Source organism: Aquila chrysaetos, chromosome 9 (assembly GCF_900496995.4).
Source record: "Aquila chrysaetos chrysaetos chromosome 9, bAquChr1.4, whole genome shotgun sequence".
NCBI lineage: Eukaryota > Metazoa > Chordata > Aves > Accipitriformes > Accipitridae > Aquila > Aquila chrysaetos.
This window is the reverse complement of record NC_044012.1, coordinates 26291914-26313611: the sequence shown is the minus strand read 5'-3', so window position 1 is coordinate 26313611 and position 21698 is coordinate 26291914. Positions and strand designations below refer to the sequence as shown.

Here is a 21698-nt window from a genome sequence, read left to right as displayed (position 1 = left end):
TGCCACTCCGGGGGGGACTCCATTGGTCCTCGGCTTCTTTCCTGGCATCCCCACACCAGAGCAACCTGGATCCTCCTGCTCCAGCTGGGGAAACTGAGGCAGGAGGCAGGCCTTCCTTCCCAGCCCACTCCAGTGCGGGGGGGGCTGCCCTGTTTTCCCCCTCTCTATTTCCCAAACAAGCCCTGGCCCTGGCCCTGACAGTTGTCAGGCTAAATATTTTGTGTGCAGCAGCTGAAAACAAAAGTGAAGGGGCCGCAGGGTTTAGACAAGGGCCGTGGGGGCCACCCCTATCCCGGCATGCCACAGGTGCCGGTGGGGAGTGCCAGCTGGACACGACGTGTGGGGCCGGACACCATCCAGCAGTGCCCGAGGTGGGACGGGGACGGGACCCCGGGGGTCCCACTTGGGAATGGGGACGAGGGCACTGGGTGCACTGCGGCTGGGGGTGACGCTGCTGGTCCTCAGTCCCCTCCTGCTGCCCCTTGTGTGGGCTCCTTCTGAAAGTAAGTGCTTGGAAAGGGGTGACTGGGAGCTGGGGGGGTGCTTGCTTGGGGGGGGGTCAGTTCTGGCATGGGGGGGGCTGCGTGGTGATGCCCGTGGGGGCTTGCAAGAGCCAAACCCCGAGGCAAAACTCTTTGGGTGTTCCCTGCCTCAGTTTCCCCCCTGCGTGCTGTGGACCCCCCGATCTGGGGCAGGAGAGGCAGAGCATGGGACCTCCCCGCTGCTGGGATGGGAAGAGGGGAGCGTGGCAGGGGGCTCAGCTGGAGCCAGGGGCATCGATCGCTTGGCCCCACCGGGAGCTGGGATGGTGGAAAATTGTAGCTGGGCAGGAGCTGGGACCGGCACTGCTGCTCCCTACACTGCTGCTGGGACGGAAAATAGCTGGGGAGGGGGTGGCATGGAGGGGAGGGGTAGCAGTGGTGGGTCCCAGCTCTCATGGCCACGGAGGGGGACGTCTGGGCTCCTGCCCCAGTTTCGCTGGTTGGTACATGCTGGGGGCACCAGGAGGGCTGGGTTTGGGGTCTGTCGGTCTGTCCTGCTTTCCCCTCTCCCCGCCACTTTGTGCCTCAGTTTCCCCGAGCACCGAGGGGTTGTGCTGGCGGGGTGTGTGGGAGTGATGGAGGGGGAGGGGGTGAAGCATCCCGGTGCTGGGGCTGTGCCAAGAGCTGCTCAGGGGATGTACCTCACCGTGTATGTCCCCACCAGGAACCCATGTCCCCTCTCTGTCTCCCCCCAGGGACACGGGGGACCTCTGTCCCCTTGCACAGTGGAGGGGCGGGGTGACATTGCCAAGGTCAGGGATGGTGGCCGTGGCAGCAGGGGCTGTAACCTCCAGTGCTGGTGCTGCACCTATGGCCGGTCCCTCGGTCCCACGGGAGGATGGAGGGGACCCCCGTGTCCACACTGCGGGTGGGACAGGGATCCCCCTGGCCAGCACCAGCCCCCCGCGAAGGCCTGAGCCCCGGTGTGGGGCTGGGGGTGAGCAGCATGTGCCTGCCTGCATGATCCTGCTGCTGTGGTCAGCTGCCAGGGCCACGGTGCCCACGGTTAATGAGTGACACCGAGAGGGGAAAAATGCCGCTGGGCACACGTTCACAAGGGTACGGCTACGAGCCACAGGCCCAGGCTGGCTGTGGACAGACGAGGTGTGAACCATGCACTTGGACCCCCACCGGGACCTGGACCGTGCCAGCAAGCTGTGTACTGTGTGCCGGCCAGTGGGTCTCTGTGGCATGAGCGGCCAAGCTGGGGTGCTGGTGTTGCCTGGTGTTTAGGGTACACGCTGAGCCGGCTGTGTTTGCTCTGGGTGTTTACAGTAAATACCTCGCCAAGATCTCAGTGGCTTCTTTCCACCATAACTTGGCATCAGATTTCAGGCCGGAGATGCTGCTGGTGGGAAGATGCCGGCTCGTCCTGGCTCTTGCAACCCTACCGGGGACTGGGAAGCGGGAGATGCTCAGCCTTGTGCTGTCCCCGATGCTCCCGCTCCCTGCTGGGGTCTGGGAGGAAAAGCCCCAGGACGGTGAACCCATTGCTGGGGCCGTGCTGTGTGGGTGCCCGTGGTAGCCTTGCGTGCCCTGTTAGCTGCCTGGGCACTGTGGTGGGGAGTTAATGGGAATGACCTCGGGGGAGCTGCCAGCCCATTGAGTAACCGCACATCCACAGGGAGGGAAGATGCCGTGAGCCCCCCATGGCTGCCCCACAGCTTGGGGAAGGGGGAAAGCCCTCTGCACCCCCAGCCAGCTCCTCCCGGGGCAGATGGCAGGGCTGGGACATGGGCCTGGGGCTGACATGGGGCGAGACGGCCGCCCAGGCAGCCAAACCTCGTTAGCATCACCTCTGATGGACGCGTCGTGCCCTGGAGAGCCACAGCGCGCTGGCTGCCTGTCAGAGCTGCTCGCATCTCCCCGACAGCCCAAACCAATTGCAGCCACATTTGACAGCCAGTGCCGGGATATTAAATACATATCCCCCCAGCCCTGAGCATCACTCTGGCCCCGGTGGTGGGTACAGCAGGGGGATCCCTAGGTGGGGGGGGGGGGGGGGGGGGGAGCTGCCCCGTCCCTGCTGCCCACGGGGTCCCCCTCTCGCCACCCCAGTCTGTGGCAGCATGGACATCCGCAACGACGTCTCCCAGCTCCAGAAGCTGGAGAACTGCTCCATCATCGAGGGCAACCTGCAGATCCTGCTGATGTTCACCACGGGTGCTGAGGACTTTCAAGGGCTCAGCTTCCCTCGTCTGCTCATGATCACCGAGTACCTGCTCCTTTTCCGCGTCTATGGGCTGGAGAGCCTGCGAGATCTCTTCCCCAACCTCTCCGTCATCCGTGGCACCAACCTCTTCTTCAGCTATGCCTTGGTCATCTTCGAGATGCCACATCTGCGGGATGTGGGGCTGCACAGCCTGAGCCATGTCCTGCGCGGCTCGGTCCGTATCGAGCGCAACCAGGAGCTTTGCCACCTCTCCACCATCGACTGGGGGCTGCTGCTGCCCGACGCTGTGGACAACACCTACATTGTCGGCAATAAGTTGGCTGAAGAGTGTGCCGACGTCTGCCCGGGCATCCTAGACGTGGAGAAGCCTTGCACACAGACCAGCGTCAATGGGCAGCTGGATTATCGTTGCTGGACATCCAGCTACTGCCAGAAAGGTGGGTGCCAGAGGCGCGGGGCTCGATCATGCCAGCTGCTTTGCCGGGATGGTGCCAGTTTGCACCATGGCTGCTGTGGGGTAAACTGGGAGGGCACTGGGGAAGTCTGGTGGAGCCGCAAGGGGATGGCAGGCCCTGGCACATGGCCGTTGCTCCCCTGCCACCGGGAGCATGCTGTGCCAGCAGTGTGGCAGGGGTAACCGGATCCACGCTGTAACATCCTCCGGAGGAGAGGCCAGCTCCTGGCTGCCGTGTTTTCCCAGCGGCAAGGTAAATACAGGCCCCTCCCTGGCTCGTTTGCTGTAAACAGAAGACCTGGTAATGAAATACATACTATAAACACAGATCCTTATCGGGGCCGTAACCTTGGCTGCTGCCCCAGCACAGGCTGCACCGGGCAGCTGGGGCTCGGCATGGGCTGAGCCTCACCCCATCCATCAGTCTGTCCTGCCGTCTATCCATGCAGCCCTTCATCCACCCATCCAGCTGGTCACACAGCCACCCAACAACCCACCTGTCCATCCGTCTGTGCACCATTTGGCCATCCCTCCATTCCTCCGCCCATTCCTGCATCCCTCCATCTGTCCCTGCATCCCTCCATCCTTCCATGCCTCCATTCATCCCTCCATCCCTCCATCCATCCATCCATTCATCACTTCATCCTTGCATCCCTCTATGCTTTCCTGCATCATTCTATCCCCACATCCCCGCACCCCTCCTTCCATCCCTCCATCCATCCCTCTATCCCTCCATCCCTTCATCCCTCCTTCCATTCCTGCATCCCTGCACCACTCCATCTATCCCTTCACTCCTCTCCCCTTGCCCCCCAGAGCCAGAGGGTGTCAGCAGCCCCCCCCCCCAGTCCTTCCCACCTCTTCCCTCTCACCCCCATGTGGACCCCAGACCCCCTGCCCCGCCATGCTGATCCGGGGCCAGGGAATCTGTACCCGGAGGATTCTCCTCGCCCACGGTGCTGTCTCTGTCCTCGCAGTGTGCCCATGCGGCGTGGGCTCAGCGTGCACAGCGGCGGGTGAGTGCTGCCATGCTGAGTGCTTGGGGGGTTGTGGGCGACCCCGCGACAACCGCGCCTGCGTTGCCTGCCGCCACTTCCACTTCAACGGGCACTGCCTACCCTCCTGCCCGCCCCGCACCTACGAGTATGAGGGCTGGCGCTGCGTCACCGCCGAATACTGCGCCAGCCTCCGCAAGGTCTCTGACAACCCCCGCGACGCCTCTAAGTTCGTCATCCACCAGGGGCAGTGCCTCTCCGAGTGTCCCTCGGGCTACACCAGGAATGAGAGCAGGTCGGGGAGGGGGGTCCCCGGTGTCCCCTGGCATGGCCGTGGTGGTGGCATGGTGCCCGGCTCACATCTCGTCCCCGTCCTCCTGCCCACAGCATCTTCTGCCACAAGTGTGAGGGGCTGTGCCCCAAGGAGTGCAAGGTGGGCACCAAGACCATCGATTCGACACGGGCGGCGCAGGAGCTGGGGGGCTGCACGCTCATTGAGGGCAACCTTATCGTGAACATCCGCCGGGGCTGTGAGTGCTGGATCCGGTCCCCCCTGCAACCCGCCCTGGGTGGGAGAGTTGCTGCGGGATGTGGGGGGTGAAGGAGGGGGGTCTTTTCCCTTGCAGGGTGAATTAATGGGGGGCTCCCCCCCTCCCTGCGCTCACACCCACGGGTTGTCCCCAGATAACCTAGCCTCGGAGCTGCAGAGCAGTCTGGGGCTCATCGAGACCATCACGGGCTTCCTGAAGATCAAACACTCCTTTGCCCTCGTCTCCTTGTCCTTCTTCAAGAACCTCAAGCTGATCCGCGGTGACTCCATGGTGGATGGGTGAGGACAGGGTGTGGGTCTGGGGACACACACGTGGCTTTGGGGGTGCCTGCGCCCACTGCCTCTGTCCATGTCTCTTCCTCCAGGAATTATACCCTGTATGTCCTGGACAATCAGAACCTGCAGCAGCTCTGGGACTGGAGCCACCATGTCCTCTCCATCCCTGTGGGCAAGATGTACTTCGCCTTCAACCCCAAGCTGTGCCTGGCCGAGATCTACCGCATGGAGGAGGTGACGGGCACCAAGGGACGGCAGAACAAGGCAGAGATCAACCCCCGCACCAACGGGGACCGGGCGTCCTGTGAGTACGGGGACGGGGACACCCAGCAGTGCCACGACCCCCTGCCCAAACCCTGCCTTCTCTCTGCAGGCAAGACCCAGACCCTGCGCTTCATCTCCAACGTCACCGAGTCCGATCGCATCTTCCTCAAGTGGGAGCGATACCGGCCCCCTGAGTACCGGGATCTCCTCAGCTTCATTGTCTACTACAAGGAGTCGTAAGTGGTCCCCGTCACCCACTTGTCCCCATCGCAGAGACCTTGGGAACCCCAGCCCATGACATCCTTGTGCACTGGTGGACTGCTGGACCTCAGGGGGTCTTGCAGCTGGGAGGGGGTCCTGGGACCCTTCCCGATGCCCAGTGTGGGGCAGACCTTTCCAGAACGTGTCAGAGTACGTGGGGCAGGACGCCTGTGGGGCACAGAGCTGGAACGTGCTGGACGTGGAGCTGCCACTCAGCAGTGAGCAGGCGCCAGGGGTGGCCCTGCTCAACCTCCGCCCCTGGACACAGTACGCCATCTTTGTCCGTGCCATCACCCTCACCACTGCCGAGGAAGGACGCAACTACGGGGCACAGAGTGAGGTGGTCTACATCCGCACAATGCCGGCAGGTAAGGGGCTGGTGAGGGGGCTGAGGATTCCCGTGGTGGCCCCTCAAAGACAGACTGACACCCCCGTATCCTCCCAGCCCCAACGGTGCCCCGGGATGTCATCTCCATGTCCAACTCCTCCTCCCACATCGTGGTGCGTTGGAAGCCGCCCACGCAGCGCAATGGCAACATCACCTACTACCTGGTGTTGTGGCAGCAGCTGGCCGAGGACATGGAGCTCTATGTCAACGACTACTGCCACAAAGGTGAGGGCAGGCAGGGCAGGCAGGGCTGCCGAGCAGGGGCAGCACAGGCAGGTCAGATGCTGCAGCCAAGGACACTGATGGGACAGGGATTCTCCCACCGAGTCAGGCTCTGGCAGCCCTGCCCGTTTCTGCCTGCAGGTCTGAAGCTGCCCACCAGCAGCGCGGACACCCGCTTTGGGGATGGGGATGGCCCCGAGGTGGAGCAGGATGCAGAGGAGCGGTGCTGCCCCTGCCGCCCTGCTGATGGGCAGCTCCGCATGGAGGGCGAAGCTGAGTCCTTCCAGAAAAAGTTCGAGAACTTCCTCCACAACTCCATCATCATCCCCAGGTGCTGTCCGGGGGGGCTGTTGTCCCTGTGCCGGGGGGGGGTCCCCCAGGCTGGGTGCATGGGTCTGCCCTGGGTTGGGGGTCTGGTGGCTGCTCCTGGCAGATCCTTTAACCAATTTCCCACTGTCTCAGGCCACCCTGGAAAGTGACATCCATCAACAAGAACCCACAGAGGTGAGCGGGGACCACACAAGCCTGGAGGGTGTCCGCTCCCCTGCTCGATTTTGGGGGACAACCCAAGCATCCTGGCTCCGCACCGCCTCCTGTCCCCATCACCTGCAGGACCCCGAAGCGGCGCAGGGACGTGGTGGCCGTCACATCCCCAGCCAACGCCTCCTTGGCTGAGCCGCCAGCCCCAAGCCGTGCCAGGGGTGAGCCCAAACCCGACTTCCAGATCTTCGAGGACAAGGTGGTACGTGACCGGGCAGTGCTGTCACAGCTGCGGCACTTCACTGAGTACCGCATTGACATCCATGCCTGCAACCACGCCGCGCACACCGTGGGCTGCAGCGCCGCCACCTTCGTCTTCGCCAGGACCATGCCGGAGCGTACGTCCCAGCAGCATCGCCTCTTCCAAACCCTGCCTCGGCAATGCTGGGGTGCTCTGGGGTCCTGGCGCCTTCGAGATGGGGCATTGGCAGCAGGTTGGGGTCTGGGTGATGCCCCCAGGAGCTGACCCCCTCCGTGCCCCTCTCCAGTGCAAGCTGACAACATTCCCGGCAATGTCACGTGGGAGCCGGCCGGCAAGAACAGCGTCCTGCTGCGCTGGGAAGAGCCCAGGAACCCCAACGGGCTCATCCTCAAGTATGAGATCAAGTACAGCCGTGAGAGTGAGGTGAGGACCCCCCCCGTGGCTACCCTTCCCCAGCCCTGCCAGGTCTGGTTACAGGGGCACAGCACCCATCCCATCCCATCCCATCCCGTCCCGTCCTGTCCCGTCCCGTCCCGTCCCATCCTGTCCCATCCTGTCCCATCCCATCCCATCCTGTCCCATCCAGTCCTATTCCATCCCATCCCATCCTGTCCCGTCCCGTCCCATCCCATCCCATCCCATCCCATCCCATCTCCCTCTCCCAAGGCTTGTGCATGTCTGGGGGCAGGGATAAAGCACCCTCCGCCACCCCTCCCTTTCCCCCTCCCCAGGAGGTCACCACCGTTGTCTGCGTCTCCCGTCACCGCTACTCCAAGTATGGGGGGGTCCATCTGGCTCTGCTTCAGCCGGGGAACTATTCGGCCAAGGTCCGGGCCACCTCGCTGGCCGGCAACGGCTCATGGACGGGGCTCGTCAAGTTTTACATCCTGGGGCCAGGTACCTGCAGGGGATGGGGGGATGCCAGTGGGGTCCCCGGCTGCAGGGCAGGCAGGGAGGGGGGGCTGTGGGGCCAGGGAGCTGGGAGTCAGGGTGTGCTGCTGCTGGATCAGGGCACTGGGGAATTGGGGGATGCTGCTGGGCTGGGACGCTGGGGATCAGGGGGTGCTGCTGCATTGGGAAGCTGGAGGATCAGGGGATGCTGCTGGATTGGGAGATCTGGGGGACTGGGGGATGGTCTGGGCCAGGGACACCCAGAGATCAGTGGATGCTGCTGGTCTGGGGAGCTGGGGGCTCCCTGTCTCTGGCCCAGCAGTGGTGGTGGGACAAGTGTGCCTGCAGTGCGTGGGGCGGGATGAGTGCCCGGGCCCTGGCCCACGGCCACCTGCTCCCGGCAGCCGAGGAGGAGTCCGGCAGCTTCTACATCCTGCTCACCGTTACGCCCGTGGTCCTCATGGTGCTCATCTCCTGCCTCGCCGTCTTCATCTTCTTCTACAACAAGAAGAGGTAGCGACCCTCCCTGCACCCCCAGGGCTGGGCTGGGGCTGGATCCAGCCGAGCTGGGGCTGGAGAAGGGTTGTGGGGAGGTGGCATCATGCCCTCGCCCCCCCATCCTCTGAGTGATGCCCACTCCTTGCAGGAGCAACGACGGGTACCCCAGCGGGACGCTCTACGCCTCTGTCAACCCTGAGTACTTCAGTGCTTCGGACAGTACGTGGGGATGGGCAGGAGCATCCCTGCGGGATCTGCTGCCCCCTTCCCTTGCTGGGGCCATGCCAATGGGGATGGGGGTGGGGATGGGATGGGGATGGGGATGATGACGGTGACGGGGATCGGGATGGGGATGGAGATGGTGACAAGGGTGGTGACAGCGGCGGGGATAGTGATGGTGCTGGCGTGGTCCCCCCTTGCCCCGCAGTGTACATGCCTGATGAGTGGGAGGTGTCGCGGGAGAAGATTACAGTGATCCGGGAGCTGGGACAGGGCTCCTTTGGAATGGTGTACGAGGGGCTGGCGCTGGGGCTGACTGCTGAGGGCGAGGAGACCAAGGTGGCCCTGAAGACGGTCAATGAGTTGGCCACCATGCGGGAGCGCATCGAGTTCCTCAACGAGGCCTCTGTCATGAAAGCCTTCAAGTGCCACCACGTGGTAGGTGGGCGGCTGAGGGGAGAGGGAGGGGACATAGGGGGGTCTGGCCACTCATGTGCCACCCCTCTTTGTCCCCCCCAGGTCCGTCTGCTTGGCGTTGTGTCCCAGGGCCAGCCAGCTTTGGTCATCATGGAGCTGATGACGCGCGGAGACCTGAAGAGCTACTTACGCTCACTCAGGCCTGATGCCGAGGTGAGGGGCTGGCTGGGTGCCGCAGTGCACCACGGGCGAAGAGGCACCCACCCTGTTCGTGGGGCAGGGGAGTGCTGGTGTGCCCCCCCCCCCAGCCCCAACTCTCTGTGCACGGTGTAGAACAACCCCGGGCTGCCGCCCCCATCACTCAAGGACATGATCCAGATGGCGGGGGAGATTGCTGATGGCATGGCGTACCTCAATGCCAACAAGTTTGTGCACCGGGACCTGGCCGCCCGCAACTGCATGGTGTCCGAGGACTTCACCGTCAAGATTGGAGGTGGGTGGGCAGCGGTGGGTAGGCTTGCTGCCAGCCCCGCATCTCCCAGTGCTCATGCCTTCCTCCTCCTCTTCCTCCTCCACCAGATTTCGGCATGACCCGGGATATCTATGAGACAGATTATTATCGGAAAGGGGGCAAGGGGCTGCTCCCCGTCCGCTGGATGTCCCCTGAGGCCCTCAAGGATGGCATCTTCAACACACAGTCTGATGTCTGGTAGGTGTTGGGGCAGGGCGAGCCTGGGGGGATTTGGGGGACATCCCCCAGCTGAGCGACAGCGTGCCGGTAGGTCCTTTGGCGTGGTGCTGTGGGAGATTGCCACGCTGGCCGAGCAGCCCTACCAGGGCATGTCCAACGAGCAGGTCCTGCGCTTCGTCATGGACAGCGGTGTCCTGGAGCGGCCCGAAAACTGTCCCGACAAACTGTGAGTAGTGGGGGGAGACCTCCCCTGGACCCCCAGCCTGTTATGAGAAAGGCGGGGTGGGGCAAATCGGCACTGAGCCCATCACCCTGGCCTCTGGTCTCTACAGTGTTGGGATGGCCGTGGGGTGCCGGGACCCCCCCAAAACCCAGCGGGTACCCTCTCTCTTGCAGCCACGAGCTGATGTGCCTGTGCTGGCAGCAGAACCCGCGCCAGCGCCCTTCCTTCGTCCAGCTCCTGGAGAGCATCAAGGACCACATGGCGCCCGCTTTCCGCACCCTCTCCTTCTTCTACAGCCCCGAGAACCGCTGGTGTGGCTCGGGTGAACCCTCCGACACCGAAACGGATCAGTCCCCTGGGGAGGAGGAGCCCCCCATGTCCCCCTTGCCCATCCACAAGGACCGAAGCCACGGCCAGCTCCCCAACGGGATGGCCTGACTCTGACCCCAGGGCGTCCTCGGAACCGTGCTGGACTCTGCACTGCCCCCCCTCCTCTGGCCACCCCCGCCCCCCCACTGGGACCTCCCCGCGTTATTTATTGCTTCCAAGGGCCTGGCCGAGGAGCGGGTGCCTTGGGAAGGGGGTGGCAGGCGAAGAAAGGATGGTCCTTGGGGTGCATTTCCCCTGGGAATAAATTGGGATACCCCAGGTTGGGGGGAGGGAGCAGGGGAACTGCTGATTGGGCGGAGACCACCCTGGTCTTTCCTTATTTTTTGGAGGGGGGCGGGAGAGGAATGGGGGTTTGGGGGTGGGGAGCGGAGTTTAGGGTCCCCCCACCAACCTACCTCCGCTGCTGCTCCCCAGCCACCTGGAAAACAGGTCAGTAGTGTGACCCCCCCCCCTTTTACAGGTGGGGAAACTGAGGCACGGGGGAGCCCTGCAGCGGGAGACGCCTGGGCCACCCTCACACCTCCCCTCAGTCCCCGGCACTGGGACCAGTATCGGGGCTGTGCTAGTCTGCGGAAGGGGCTTCACTGTCTAATCTGTGGCTGTGAGATGAGTGTGAATAAAGGGGGACAAAGCTCGGTCGTGGCAGTGCCTGGTTTGTGGGGGTCACGGGGGGGGGCAGCACACGGGGCTTTCCGCCCCCCCCCCCCCGCTGGCCCCATCTGCTTCCTGCATGCCCCGGCTGTGGCTTTGCCCTGCGGTGCCCAAACCGGGGGCGTTTCTGGGGAAAAACGTCAAAGCACCGGAATTTGGGAGGACGTCGCGGGCGGCAGCCACTGGACCGCTCTGCCGGGGGGGCTGCTGGGGGTGGCCAGTGGGGTCTCACGGGGGGGTCACCGCAGGGGGGAACCGTGGACCCATGGGTGCCACTGGGGGCTGGTGTGGGAGGTGGGCCTGGGGCTGAGCCATGTGGGAGGAACACAGGCTGAGAACGTGCTAAACTCAGTGCACAGATGAGCCACCCCCGAGGTGCTTTGGGATGGGCTCAGGGACAGACAGCAGCCGGGTGGGGCTGGGAATCCATGGGGGAAGGGCAGTGGGTGCACACCAGCCATGCCCTGCCTCCCCAGGGAGGAGGAAGGTCCTGGCCGTGGGTGACAGCTGGGGACAGGGCCACTGTGCCACCAAATATCCCCCCTGTCTCCAGCCTCTCTGCACCCCAACATAATGGGGTGCTGGGGGAAGAGGCTGAGCCGGGGCAGCTCTGTCATGCTTTGAGATTTGGCCTGGTGGGGGGGGACAAGTTGGAGGGCTCTTGGTGACCCCATGAGCCTAGGGGTGCTGGTGTGACGTCCCCTGTCCCTTATGTGAGGCCAGCTCCGGGCTGGAGCTGGGTCCTGGAGGGGAGGTTGTGCGTGTGCATGTGTACATGCGTGTACATTGCGTGTGCCCTGGTGTGATTGGGGGTGCTGGGACGCTGCTTTGTGGGGTTGGGGGGTGGGTTTGGGGCTGGGGGGTGCAGGCATAGGGTGCTGGCATGCAGGCAGGGTGCAAAGGTCTAGGCAGGGTGCAGGGGTCTAGGCAGGGTGCGGGTGCGTAGGTAGGGTGCAGGGGTCTAGGCAGGGTGCAGGCAGGGTTCAGGCAGGGTGCAAGGGTCTAGGCAGGGTGCAGGCAGGCACCCTGCTCAGTGTCCGTGTGCGGCGGGACACTCCCTCCGTGGGGCGGGGGGCTCCGGGCAGGGTTGCGGCCAAGCCCCCCGTCCCGTCCCGTCCCGTCCCGTCCCGGGGGCTCCGGGGTCCCGAGTGCCGGTGAGTCACGGGGCCGGCGGGGGGGACAGCCCTGCCCCTCCATCCCCGCCCGTGGGCCGAGGGGGGTCTCCGGGGCGGGGGCGGTGCCGGGGCGGGGGGAGCCACCGGCCCCTCCCGGGAGGCCGGTCCCTGCGTTGCTTTTTAAGCCCCGCAACGGCCCCGTGTTCGGGCTGCCGGGCAAGTGCGAAGGAGGGCGGCCCCGGCCCCGGCCCCGCGATGCCGCCTCTGCCCGCCTGGCTCTGTCTGGCCGAGCTGCTGCTGCTGCCCCTGCCCGCCCCGGGAGCTGCCGGTCCCTGTCCCCGGCCCTGCCGTTGCCCCCGGGCCGGTACCCTGCTCTGCCGGGAGCCCGGCACCGTGGGGAGCGTGGCCCGGCTTCTGGGAACCGGCAGCTTCACCGACGTGTGAGTGGGGTTGGGGATGAGGGATGCGGGGCTGGGGCTGGGGGAGGTGGAGCTGAGGGTGATGGAGCTCGGGGACCGGGCAGGGGGGCTGGGGGTGATGGAGGCGGCAATGATGGGACTGAGGGATGCGGTGATGGGGTGGGGGGCGGTGGGGCCGAGGGACAGGGCAATGGGGCTGAAGGTGATGGGGCTGGGAGTGATGGAGCTGGAGGTGACGGAGCTCAGGGACAGAGGCGATGGGGCTGGGCGATGATGATGATGGGGGCGATGGGGCTGGGGGATGGTGATGATGGGGGGTGATGGTGTTGTGGCGATGATGGGGGTGATGGGGTTGGGGGACAGGGTGACGGGGCTGGGGGATGGCGATGATGGGGGCGATGGGGCTGGGGATGACAGAGCTTGGGCTGGGGCAATGAGGCTGGGCTGGGGCAGGGATGGAGCAGGGACCACTGCGGGGCTGAGACCGTGGTGGGGGGGCTGGATCTGCTGTGGGGCTGGGATTGCTGTGGGGAGTGGGGCTGCTTGAGTGGGAGGCATTGGGGGGTGCCAAGATGGGGGGGCCCTGCTGCATCCCCCCCAGGGAGCGAGTGAGGGGCTTGGGGCAGCTCTTTGCCCCCTCCCACAGCGATGCCAGCAGGAGTGATGGGCTGAGGGTGCAGCGGGGTCCCCGGGCAGGGAGCACCCATGCTGTGGTGGGCAGGGCTGGGGTGCAGGGAGGGACCGAGCCCCTCATCCCCACACCTGGTGGGGCTGTCACCCTGCCCCAGGGCCTGTGGGTTGGGATGCTGAGGGGGGTCTGAAGGGTGGAACCCCATATTTGCTGGTTTGGGGGATCTCCTCTCGTCTCACTCATCCCCTTGCTCCAGGACGCTTGGTGGGGAGAGGAGGGCTGGGGTGAGCAGAGGCGAGGAGGGTGCTGGGAGGGGTTTACAGGGCGCTGGGTAATACCAGGGTGCCCCGACTCCTGGGTCCTCCCCCCTACCGCAGCCCTGGTTGTGCCGCATTGCCGGGGGCTGGCTGCGGCATGTCTCCATGCCTCAGTTTCCCCCACGTGCCAGGGGATGCTGTGCCGCGGGGCGCTGCCAGCTCTTTGTTCACTGGCTGGTGGGGTGGGTGGCGGTGGGGACGGCAGTCCCCTGAGAGACCCTCAGCCATCCCGTTGCCCCAGCTGCCCTCATCCTTCCCATCCCCACAGTCTTGACCATGGGGATGACAGTAAGGACCCCCCACACACAGATGAGGGTCAGTGGGACCAAAACCCCCTCAGTGTGGGTCTGAATCTCCAATTAACCCCTGACAATTTGGGGTTCGCAGGAGGAGCCCCTGGGGTGGGGCAGGTGGGAAACCCCCACGCTCACTCCCAAAGGGGTCTTCCTTCACCCCCTGCCTTGGGAGAAGGCGGGGGGGACAGCTGGTGCCCCCCGTCACATCGCAGGACACTATGGGGTGCAAGGAGAGGTGGGGACCCATGGGGGAGTGGGGCTGAGACCTGGCAAACTCACTCTCTGGGGCAGCTCCATGGGCTCCAAGTGTCAGCTCAGCCCCGGCCCCGCACGGCACGCACCCGCTGGAGACTCAGTGCCGGCAGGATTGCCTGCTGCCATCCCCAGCCCCCGCTTCCCAGATCATCCCTGTCTGCCCGGAGGAAACTGAGGCACAGCGGAGTAGCTCAGCTCCATCCCTGCCCCTGTCCCCCCAACTGCAGGCTGCCACAGGGTAGTGCCGGCACAGCATGGGGAGGGGGAGAGCCGTGGCCCCCCCACTCCTCTCACCCCACACTTTGCCGGCAGCCCCTGGCATGGGGGGTCCTGGGGCTACTCCCCCTCTCGTTTGCCTTTCAGCATCATCGAGAACCAGCAGACGCTGACAACCTTGACCCGGGCTGACACGAGGATGCTGCGGGACCTCAGGAGCCTGTGAGCACCCCGGGGTGGGGTCCCTGCACAGGGAAATGGGGGGGGCTGGGGGATCCCCAAAGCTTGATCTCCCTGCAGGGAGGTGAAGTGGGGTGCTCCTAGGATGGGGATTTGGGGTCCCCAGTGTGGGTGCTCAGCCCTTCCCTCCCCCAGCACCATCTCCAGGTCGGGGCTGCAGCACGTCTCTGCCGACGCCTTCCTGGACACCCCCAGGCTGAGCTATGTGTGAGTATCCCCCTCCCCAATTCCCTCCCCCAACGCCCCCCCCCTCCCAGTTTGGAGTCTCGGCCCCCCATCCCCACAGGCACTTGGCCCCACTGCAGGGTGGCTTGTCCCCACACCCAGGCAGGATCGATGGTGTCCCACTGTCCATCGGCATATCAGCTGGGCTGGGGGGGGCCGCGTGGGGCTCTGCTGCTGAGTGGGAAACCATCGATCGAGGGCAGGAGTGCAGGCAGCTGCCTGCTCCCCTGGGAGCTCTGTGCTGCCCTGATATGGGAGGGGACCCCAGAGAGCAGGGGGACACACACCCTGTCTTGGGGTGTGTGAGGCCCCCCCGCCCATGCAGGGAGGTGCCTAAAGGCTGGTGGCACCCTGGCAGAGGTGGTTTTGCTTGGTCACGGTGTCACAGTGGTGACCCGGGTGCTGCCCTGTGCCCCAGCCAGACCCTCTGCAAGAGTGGGGTGATGCAGGACAGGGGTCTGCAGTGGGAAGGGGGGGCTGATGGGGGGGTCTGTCCCGGCAGGAATCTTTCCTCCAATGCGCTGCAGAGCCTTTCCTGGAAGACCTTCCAGCATCTGCCCCTGCAACAGCTGTGAGTGATGGTGAAGCCGGGGGGAGAAGGCGGGTGTGGAGTATCCCTCGCCGGGGAGATAGCCTGGGGTGATGTGGAGGCAGGGATGGGGTTGGGGCTGCAGCAAGATGGCGGCTCTGACAACCACGGGCATGGGGACAGGGACAGGGGTGGCACATGTGGCATGCTACCTGGCCCTGGGTGCATCCGGGAGCACCGGCAGTGCTTGGTGCAGGGTCAGTGCCACCAGGGTTGGGGCTGCCAGCATCCAGCCTCGTCTGACCTCGCTGGGGATGTATACACCTAGGCCACCGCAGCTTGTTTGACCCCTTGTCCTCTTCCCTGTCTCATCTCAGCATCCTGGTGGGAAATCCCTTCAACTGCTCCTGTGGCCTCCGCTGGTTGCAACTCTGGCAGAATGGGAGCCGGGCTGAGCTGGGGAACCAGTCGCTGGGCTGCTGGGAGGGCAGCGTACTGGTCCCCCTGGGCAGCCAGCCCCTCCACGCCTGTGGTACGTGGCAGGGGACCCCACTGGATGCTGGCTTTGTCGTCGTCCCCCCCCCCCATCCTGAGTCACTTGGGTGGGGAGAGCATGGGATGTGTGGTGGAAGGGTGGGGGGACACGACGTGGCCCCGCTCACCCCCTTCTCTTTGGCAGAGCCCCCGACCGTCCGCATCGAACACCCTGAGTGGGTGCTGCGCCAAGGCGACAGCGTCAACCTCACCTGCCACATCACCGCTGAGTCACTGGCCACTGGGGAATGGGTGGTCCCAGAGGTGGGACCTGAGCTGCCCATCGTCACCAAGGTAAGCTGATCCTTGCTGGGGCACAGCCGGGGACCTTCCCGGCAGCACCATCCCTGCTGTAGCATCCTCTCGCTGGTGGGGTGGGCATGGGGGGATGCAGGAGCTGGCACAGCTCGGGGGGGATGGCGGGGGGCTGTTTGCTCACCCTGTCCCAGTGCTCCCCACAGCTCTCGGACTGGGAAATTGTCCTGGAGATCAGCAATGTCTCCTCTAACCTCAACCACAAAGAACTGACGTGCCGGGCGGAGAATGTAGTGGGGCCAGCGGAGGACAGCGTGATGCTGAATGTCACCTGTGAGCAGCCTGGAGGGGGCCAGCATGGGGTCCGGGTGAGGGGACTGACTTGGGAACCCACCCAGCTCTGTTTCCCCCAGTCCCCCCCGTGATCCTTCTCCTGCATGAAGCCATCCCCCAACACTTCTGGTGCATCCCCTTCTCGGTGGACGGTAATCCAGTCCCCAGCATCCGCTGGCTCTTCAATGGCACAGCCCTGGCCGAGGGACCCTACATCCACACCCGCATCGTGGAGTACGAGCACAACTCCACCGTCCTCCATGGCTGCCTCCAGCTCAACCGTCCTACGCATGTCAACAACGGCAACTACACCCTCCTGGTCCGCAATCCCCTGGGCTTCGCCACCCGCAGCATCCAGGGACGTTTCATGGAAAACCCCTTCAGCTTCAGCCCTGAGGAGCCCATCCCTGGTAGGTGCCAGGCACGGGGGGCTGCCCCGGGGTTCCTCCTGTACCCCAGTCTCGGTGGATGAGATGTGCTGTGTCTCTCCTTGCATTGGTGTGCAAAATGGGTTATATCTGGCTCTCCGAGCAAGCCCTGATGTGCCTCAGTTTCCGCCAGGATGGGAGCGGGCAAGCACGGGGCACTCTTGCTTGGAGAATAACGAGTGTTTCTCCTTTCTCTCTCCCTTTGGGCTGCACCAGTGTCTCTGTCTCCGCTGGGTGAGTGACCAGGCACACTGCACCCCACAGGGTCCCCGCTGCAGTGGGCATAACCCCCTGCCCCAGCCCCACCTTCAAGCCATGCACCCCCCCCCCCCACACCTTGCCAGGACCAGCCCAGGGGAAGGGGACCCCTCTGCCCCATGTTCACTCTGTGCCCTTCTCCCTGCCCCAGGCACCAGGAACAGCTCTCTGGAGGGGCCTGTGGAAACGACGGATGAGCACATGTTCGGGGTGAGGGGATGCTCCGTGGTTTGGGCTGGGGGGACCAGGACACCCACGGAAGGGTGGGACAAATACTTAGGGTGCAGCCAAACCAGAGCCAAGTGGGATTGAGGCATGCGATGGGGATGAAGGGCAGAGTCCTGTTGCCTCAGTTTCCCCTGCAGCAACTCCTGGGACTTGTGGCCATCACAGCCACCCAAGGGCTGGGAGAAGGGACCTGGTGGGACCCCAACCCGAGCCCCATCCCTGCCGTCACCAGGTCTCGGTGGCCGTGGCGTTGGCCGTGTTTGCCTGCCTCTTCCTCTCCGTCATGCTCATCGTGCTCAACAAGTGCGGGCGCCGGTCCAAGTTCGGCATTAACCGTGAGTCCCCCGCACCTCGCCCAGCATCGCAGGGGATTCGAGCCATGGCACAGGGACACCCCGGTTCCTGCATCCATGGGACGGCTGGGGCTGTGCTGTGTACCCAAGTTAGGACATGGCTGTGGGGTGATGGTCCCTGTGGGGTGGGGACTGTGGGTGGGGACCATGGAGGGGTGCCGGGTCGTCCCCCCCCCGCCCCCAGCAGCACGGGCAGCAGCTGCTAATTCACTCCTGGAATGGATTCAGCCTCTAAATGGGTTTGATCGGGCTGCCTGGCCCCCGGGGGCCGGCCGAGGCGGGGGGGGGGGGGATGCTCGGCAGAGCCTGGCACTAGCTGCACTGGTTGAGGGGGGGCTGCGGGACCCCCCCCCCCGATGGCCTTGTCCTTGTCCCTGCAAGGCTCGGCGGTGCTGGCCCAAGAGGACGACCTGGCCATGTCCCTGCACTTCATGAACCTGGGCAGCAGCCCCCTCTCCTCGGCAGAGAGCAAGCTGGAGGGGCTGAAAAGCAACTTCATTGAGAACCCCCAGTATTTCTGCGACGCCTGTAAGGGCTGGGGTGGGGGACGACACAACCGCGGTTCCCCAGCATCCTCCCATGCACTCGTCCCTGTCCCGGGGTGGGGGGGGCACTGACGGTTGGGGGTCCCCCCCAGGCGTGCATCATGTGCAGCGGCGGGACATCGTGCTGAAGTGGGAGCTGGGCGAAGGCGCCTTCGGGAAGGTTTTCTTGGCCGAGTGCTACAACCTTCTCCCAGAGCAGGAGAAGATGCTGGTGGCCGTGAAGGTGAGGAGGGGGGGACAATGCTGGGGGGGGTTGGGGGGTGTCGGTCAATGCCAGGCTGACGCCATGTGCCGGCAGGCGCTGAAGGAGGTGACGGAAAGCGCCCGCTTGGATTTCCAACGTGAAGCCGAGCTGCTGACGGTGCTGCAGCACGAACACATCGTCAAGTTTTACGGCGTCTGCACCGAAGGTGAACCCCTCATCATGGTCTTCGAGTACATGAAGCACGGTGACCTCAACCGCTTCCTCAGGTGGGTTGGGGGGGGGGGGGGGGGGGGTCCCATCCCACCCCCCCACTGCTGCTCCATCAGCGCAGCCAGCCTGCTCCCTGCTAATGCAGCCCTCCTTGCAATATTGATTAGATTAGCTGTCTGAGAGGCTTAAATAGAGAGAGATTGGCCATCAGCTGGAATAAGCAGAGACTTTTCGATTGCCCCCCCAGGTATTGCTGCTAGACGGGGGGGGGGGGGGGGGTGTGTGTGCTGCCAGAGGCATCGCTTTAGTGGCCGTGCGATGAGCTCTGAGACGTGGCTTTTATGATTATTGTTATGGGAGTTGGCATTAATGGTTCTGCCGAGCAGAACCCCCCCCAGCTCCCAGCCGCGGCCGCCCCAGCACAGTTGTCAACCACGCTCGGCATCAAAGGCAGAGCGGCTGGAGGCGGCCGGAGCCACGCTGGCCCCTGGCCTGCCTCGCACGCCCCGCTTCACACACGCCGTCACGCTTTCACACCCTGCCTGCGCGGGCTTGCAGACCCTGACACGCAGCCTCCCCTGGCGTGACGGTCCATGCATGTGCATGCATGCATTCACACACGTACACACCCTTCTCTGGCAGTTGTGCACACCTTTTCCCTGTGTGTGCACACCCTTCCCTGGCACGCATGCATACAGGTGCACGTTTTTCCCCTGTGCATGCACACACATGTGCACGCTCTTCCCTGGGATTTGTGCACATATGCGTATGTGCTTCCCCTCTGTGCACGCACATGTGCGCACCCTTCCCTTGCATGCGTACACACAAGTGCACGCATGCCAGGGAAGGATGCACAAATGCGTGTGCATGCCCTTCCCCTGTGTGCCTGCACACACGTGCACACCCTTCTCTGGCATGTGTGCACACAAGTTCACACCTTTTCCATGTGCATGCCTTCCCCCTGTGCATGCACACACATGTGCACACCCTTCTCCAGCATGCATGCTGTGCAGGTGCGTGCCCACCCTTGTTATCTGCGCACATATGTGCACACCCTTCCCCTGTGTGCACGCACACATGTGTACACCCTTCCCTGGCATGCATGCACATATGTGTGTGCCCTTCCCCTGTGTGCATGCACACACATATATACATCCTTCCCTGGCAAATGTGCGCACATATGTGCATGCAATTCCCCTGTGTGCATGCACACACGTGCATACCCTTCCCTGGCACGCACGCATACCTGCTCACACCTTTCCCCTGTGCACGTGTGCAAATGTGCACACCCTTCCCTGGCATGCACGCACACAAGTGCATGCCTTTCCCTTGTGCATGCACACACACTTGCACACCCTTCCCTGGCACATGTGCATGCCCTTCCCCTAGGTGCCTGCACACACACGTGCACTTCCTTCCCTGGCATGCATGCATATGTGTGCGCAGCCACCCCTCCCCTATGTGCATGCACATGTGCACCTCCTCCCTGGCATGTGTGTGCACAGCCCTTCCCCTGCTTTTGCACGCCCTCTCCCACACACATATCTGCCCAGCCACCCCCATATGCGTCTTGTCCCCTGCTCTGAGCAGACCCTCTGCCCTGGCAGGTCTCATGGCCCTGACGCCAAGATCCTGGACCAGGGGCAGGGGCAGCCCTGCGGGCAGCTGACGCTGAGCCACATGCTGCAGATAGCCACGCAGATCGCTTCGGGCATGGTCTATCTCGCCTCCCTCCACTTTGTCCACCGTGACCTGGCCACCCGTAACTGCCTGGTGGGCCACGACCTGGTGGTGAAGATCGGGGATTTTGGCATGTCCCGGGACATCTACAGCACTGACTATTACCGGGTGAGTGGGCTGGTGAGCTGCCCCCTCCCTGCCCACAAGCTCTGCGACAGGCTGGGAGGGGCGGACACGCTCAATTTTCCCTCTGAGCTGCTGCCTCCCAACCCATCTCCATCCATATTTAATCATAGACCGGTTTGGGTTGGAAGGGACCTTTAAAGGTCACCTAGTCCGACACCCCCCCCGCCATGAGCGGGGACATCTCCCACTCGGTCAGGTTGCTCAGAGCCCCATCCAACCCGACCTTGAATGTCTCCAGCGATGGGGCATCAACCACCTCTCTGGGCAACCTGGGCCAGTGCCTCACCACCTCCAGTGTAAAACTTTTCTTCCTGACATCTTGGCCTGAGGCGTGCTTAATGAGCAGGGCTAGGGTTGGGGAGGGGCAAATGGTGGTGGGGTGTGTCCCTGCCCTGCTGACGGCCGGCTGTGGGCAGGTGGGGGGCAGGACCATGCTGCCCATCCGCTGGATGCCCCCCGAGAGCATCCTCTACCGTAAATTCACCACTGAGAGTGATATCTGGAGCTTCGGTGTGGTGCTCTGGGAGATCTTCACCTACGGGAAGCAGCCCTGGTACCAGCTCTCCAACACCGAGGTGAGCGGGGGAGGGGGATGAGGATGGCAGCAGACCCCCATAGGGGTACCCGGTGAGGGGGGGGGGGTGTTGAGGTGGGGTACTCCATCTCCATCCCTGGTTCCCGTAGGCCATCGAGTGCATCACGCAGGGACGGGAGCTGGAACGTCCTCGCACGTGTCCCTCCGAGGTGTACGCCATCATGCAGAGCTGCTGGCAGCGGGAGCCCCAGCAACGCCGGCCCATCAAGGAGATCCACAGCCGCCTTCAGGCCCTCGTCAAGACCCCCCCAGTCTATCTGGACATCCTAGGCTGAGCGGGGAGCCCCACCCACCCTCTGCTCCTTGCTGTTCCCCCTGCCCTCCCTGCTGCCCGGGGCCGTGGCTCTCCCCCAACCCAACGGAGCCCCTTGGTCTGATGCCTTGATGCGGGGAGAGGGCTGAAACCTTATTTATAGTGGAAAATGCCAGCCCAGCACCATGGGGGGGCTGTAGGGCTGGGCTGGGGGACCCCCAAGGCTGTGCCCCCCCAGGGTTGTGGTCATGCTCCCAGGCTCCTTGGCATTTCCCTGGCGTGCTGGGGGGGAGGCGCTTGGCTGATATAGGGTTTGCTCTGGGGAGGGGCGGGCAGAGCTGAAAGCCCCTCCAGCACTGGGTCTATGCCGGTGTGGGAGCCGGGGGGGCTCAGCTCTCTGGGGGGGATGCAGGCAGCCTGTGGCTTGGCTGCTCCTTTGTCCCCCATCCCGGTTCCTGGCTGGTGGGGACACCCCACGCTCACCTGCTCTGCAGCAAAACTGGTCGATAATAAAACTGTCCATCTCTCCCCTGCGCTGGGACCCACCT

At 64.2% G+C, this 21698-nt stretch overlaps 2 protein-coding genes across 6 annotated transcripts; both read left to right on the top strand.

Moving 5' to 3' along the window:
- Positions 1-255: 255 nt before the first annotated feature.
- On the top strand, positions 256-10271 carry INSRR (insulin receptor related receptor). Of its 2 annotated transcripts, XM_041125702.1 has the most exons (22): positions 256-503; positions 2601-3152; positions 4144-4456; positions 4549-4691; positions 4846-4990; positions 5077-5291; positions 5361-5487; positions 5642-5880; positions 5958-6125; positions 6264-6453; positions 6585-6626; positions 6735-7000; positions 7151-7287; positions 7596-7761; positions 8160-8268; positions 8402-8472; positions 8681-8910; positions 8992-9102; positions 9223-9382; positions 9469-9598; positions 9672-9806; positions 9977-10271. In XM_041125702.1, exons 1-22 carry the CDS (start codon positions 410-412, stop codon positions 10239-10241), a joined length of 4008 nt encoding a protein of 1335 aa, XP_040981636.1. In that variant the 5' UTR covers positions 256-409; the 3' UTR covers positions 10242-10271. The 2 variants fall into 2 exon arrangements, with proteins under 2 accessions (XP_040981636.1, XP_040981635.1); XM_041125701.1 differs by lacking the exon at positions 256-503 and having other exon boundaries at positions 2360-3152.
- Positions 10272-12170: 1899 nt separating this feature from the next.
- Positions 12171-21678, top strand: NTRK1 (neurotrophic receptor tyrosine kinase 1). 4 transcript variants are annotated; one of them, XM_030024049.1, is made up of 17 exons: positions 12171-12399; positions 14241-14315; positions 14469-14540; positions 15061-15129; positions 15465-15619; positions 15767-15915; positions 16083-16209; positions 16290-16619; positions 16854-16871; positions 17047-17105; positions 17356-17458; positions 17858-18004; positions 18114-18244; positions 18320-18492; positions 20044-20284; positions 20719-20877; positions 20987-21678. In XM_030024049.1, exons 1-17 carry the CDS (start codon positions 12215-12217, stop codon positions 21170-21172), a joined length of 2379 nt encoding a protein of 792 aa, XP_029879909.1. In that variant the 5' UTR covers positions 12171-12214; the 3' UTR covers positions 21173-21678. The 4 variants fall into 4 exon arrangements, with proteins under 4 accessions (XP_029879909.1, XP_029879907.1, XP_029879910.1 ...); XM_030024047.1 differs by having other exon boundaries at positions 14394-14540; XM_030024050.1 differs by lacking the exon at positions 16290-16619 and having other exon boundaries at positions 14394-14540.
- The last annotated feature ends 20 nt before the right edge of the window (positions 21679-21698 follow it).

Coding starts and splice junctions, on each gene's coding strand:
- INSRR (XM_041125702.1), top strand. CDS start 410: ATGGGGACGAGGGCACTGGGTGCACTGCGGCTGGGGGTGACGCTGCTG. Junction 504..2,600: donor TGTGTGGGCTCCTTCTGAAA/GTAAGTGCTTGG, acceptor TCGCCACCCCAG/TCTGTGGCAGCATGGACATC. Junction 4,692..4,845: donor CGTGAACATCCGCCGGGGCT/GTGAGTGCTGGA, acceptor GGTTGTCCCCAG/ATAACCTAGCCTCGGAGCTG.
- NTRK1 (XM_030024047.1), top strand. CDS start 12,215: ATGCCGCCTCTGCCCGCCTGGCTCTGTCTGGCCGAGCTGCTGCTGCTG. Junction 15,620..15,766: donor CCAGCCCCTCCACGCCTGTG/GTACGTGGCAGG, acceptor TCTCTTTGGCAG/AGCCCCCGACCGTCCGCATC. Junction 15,916..16,082: donor AGCTGCCCATCGTCACCAAG/GTAAGCTGATCC, acceptor TGCTCCCCACAG/CTCTCGGACTGGGAAATTGT.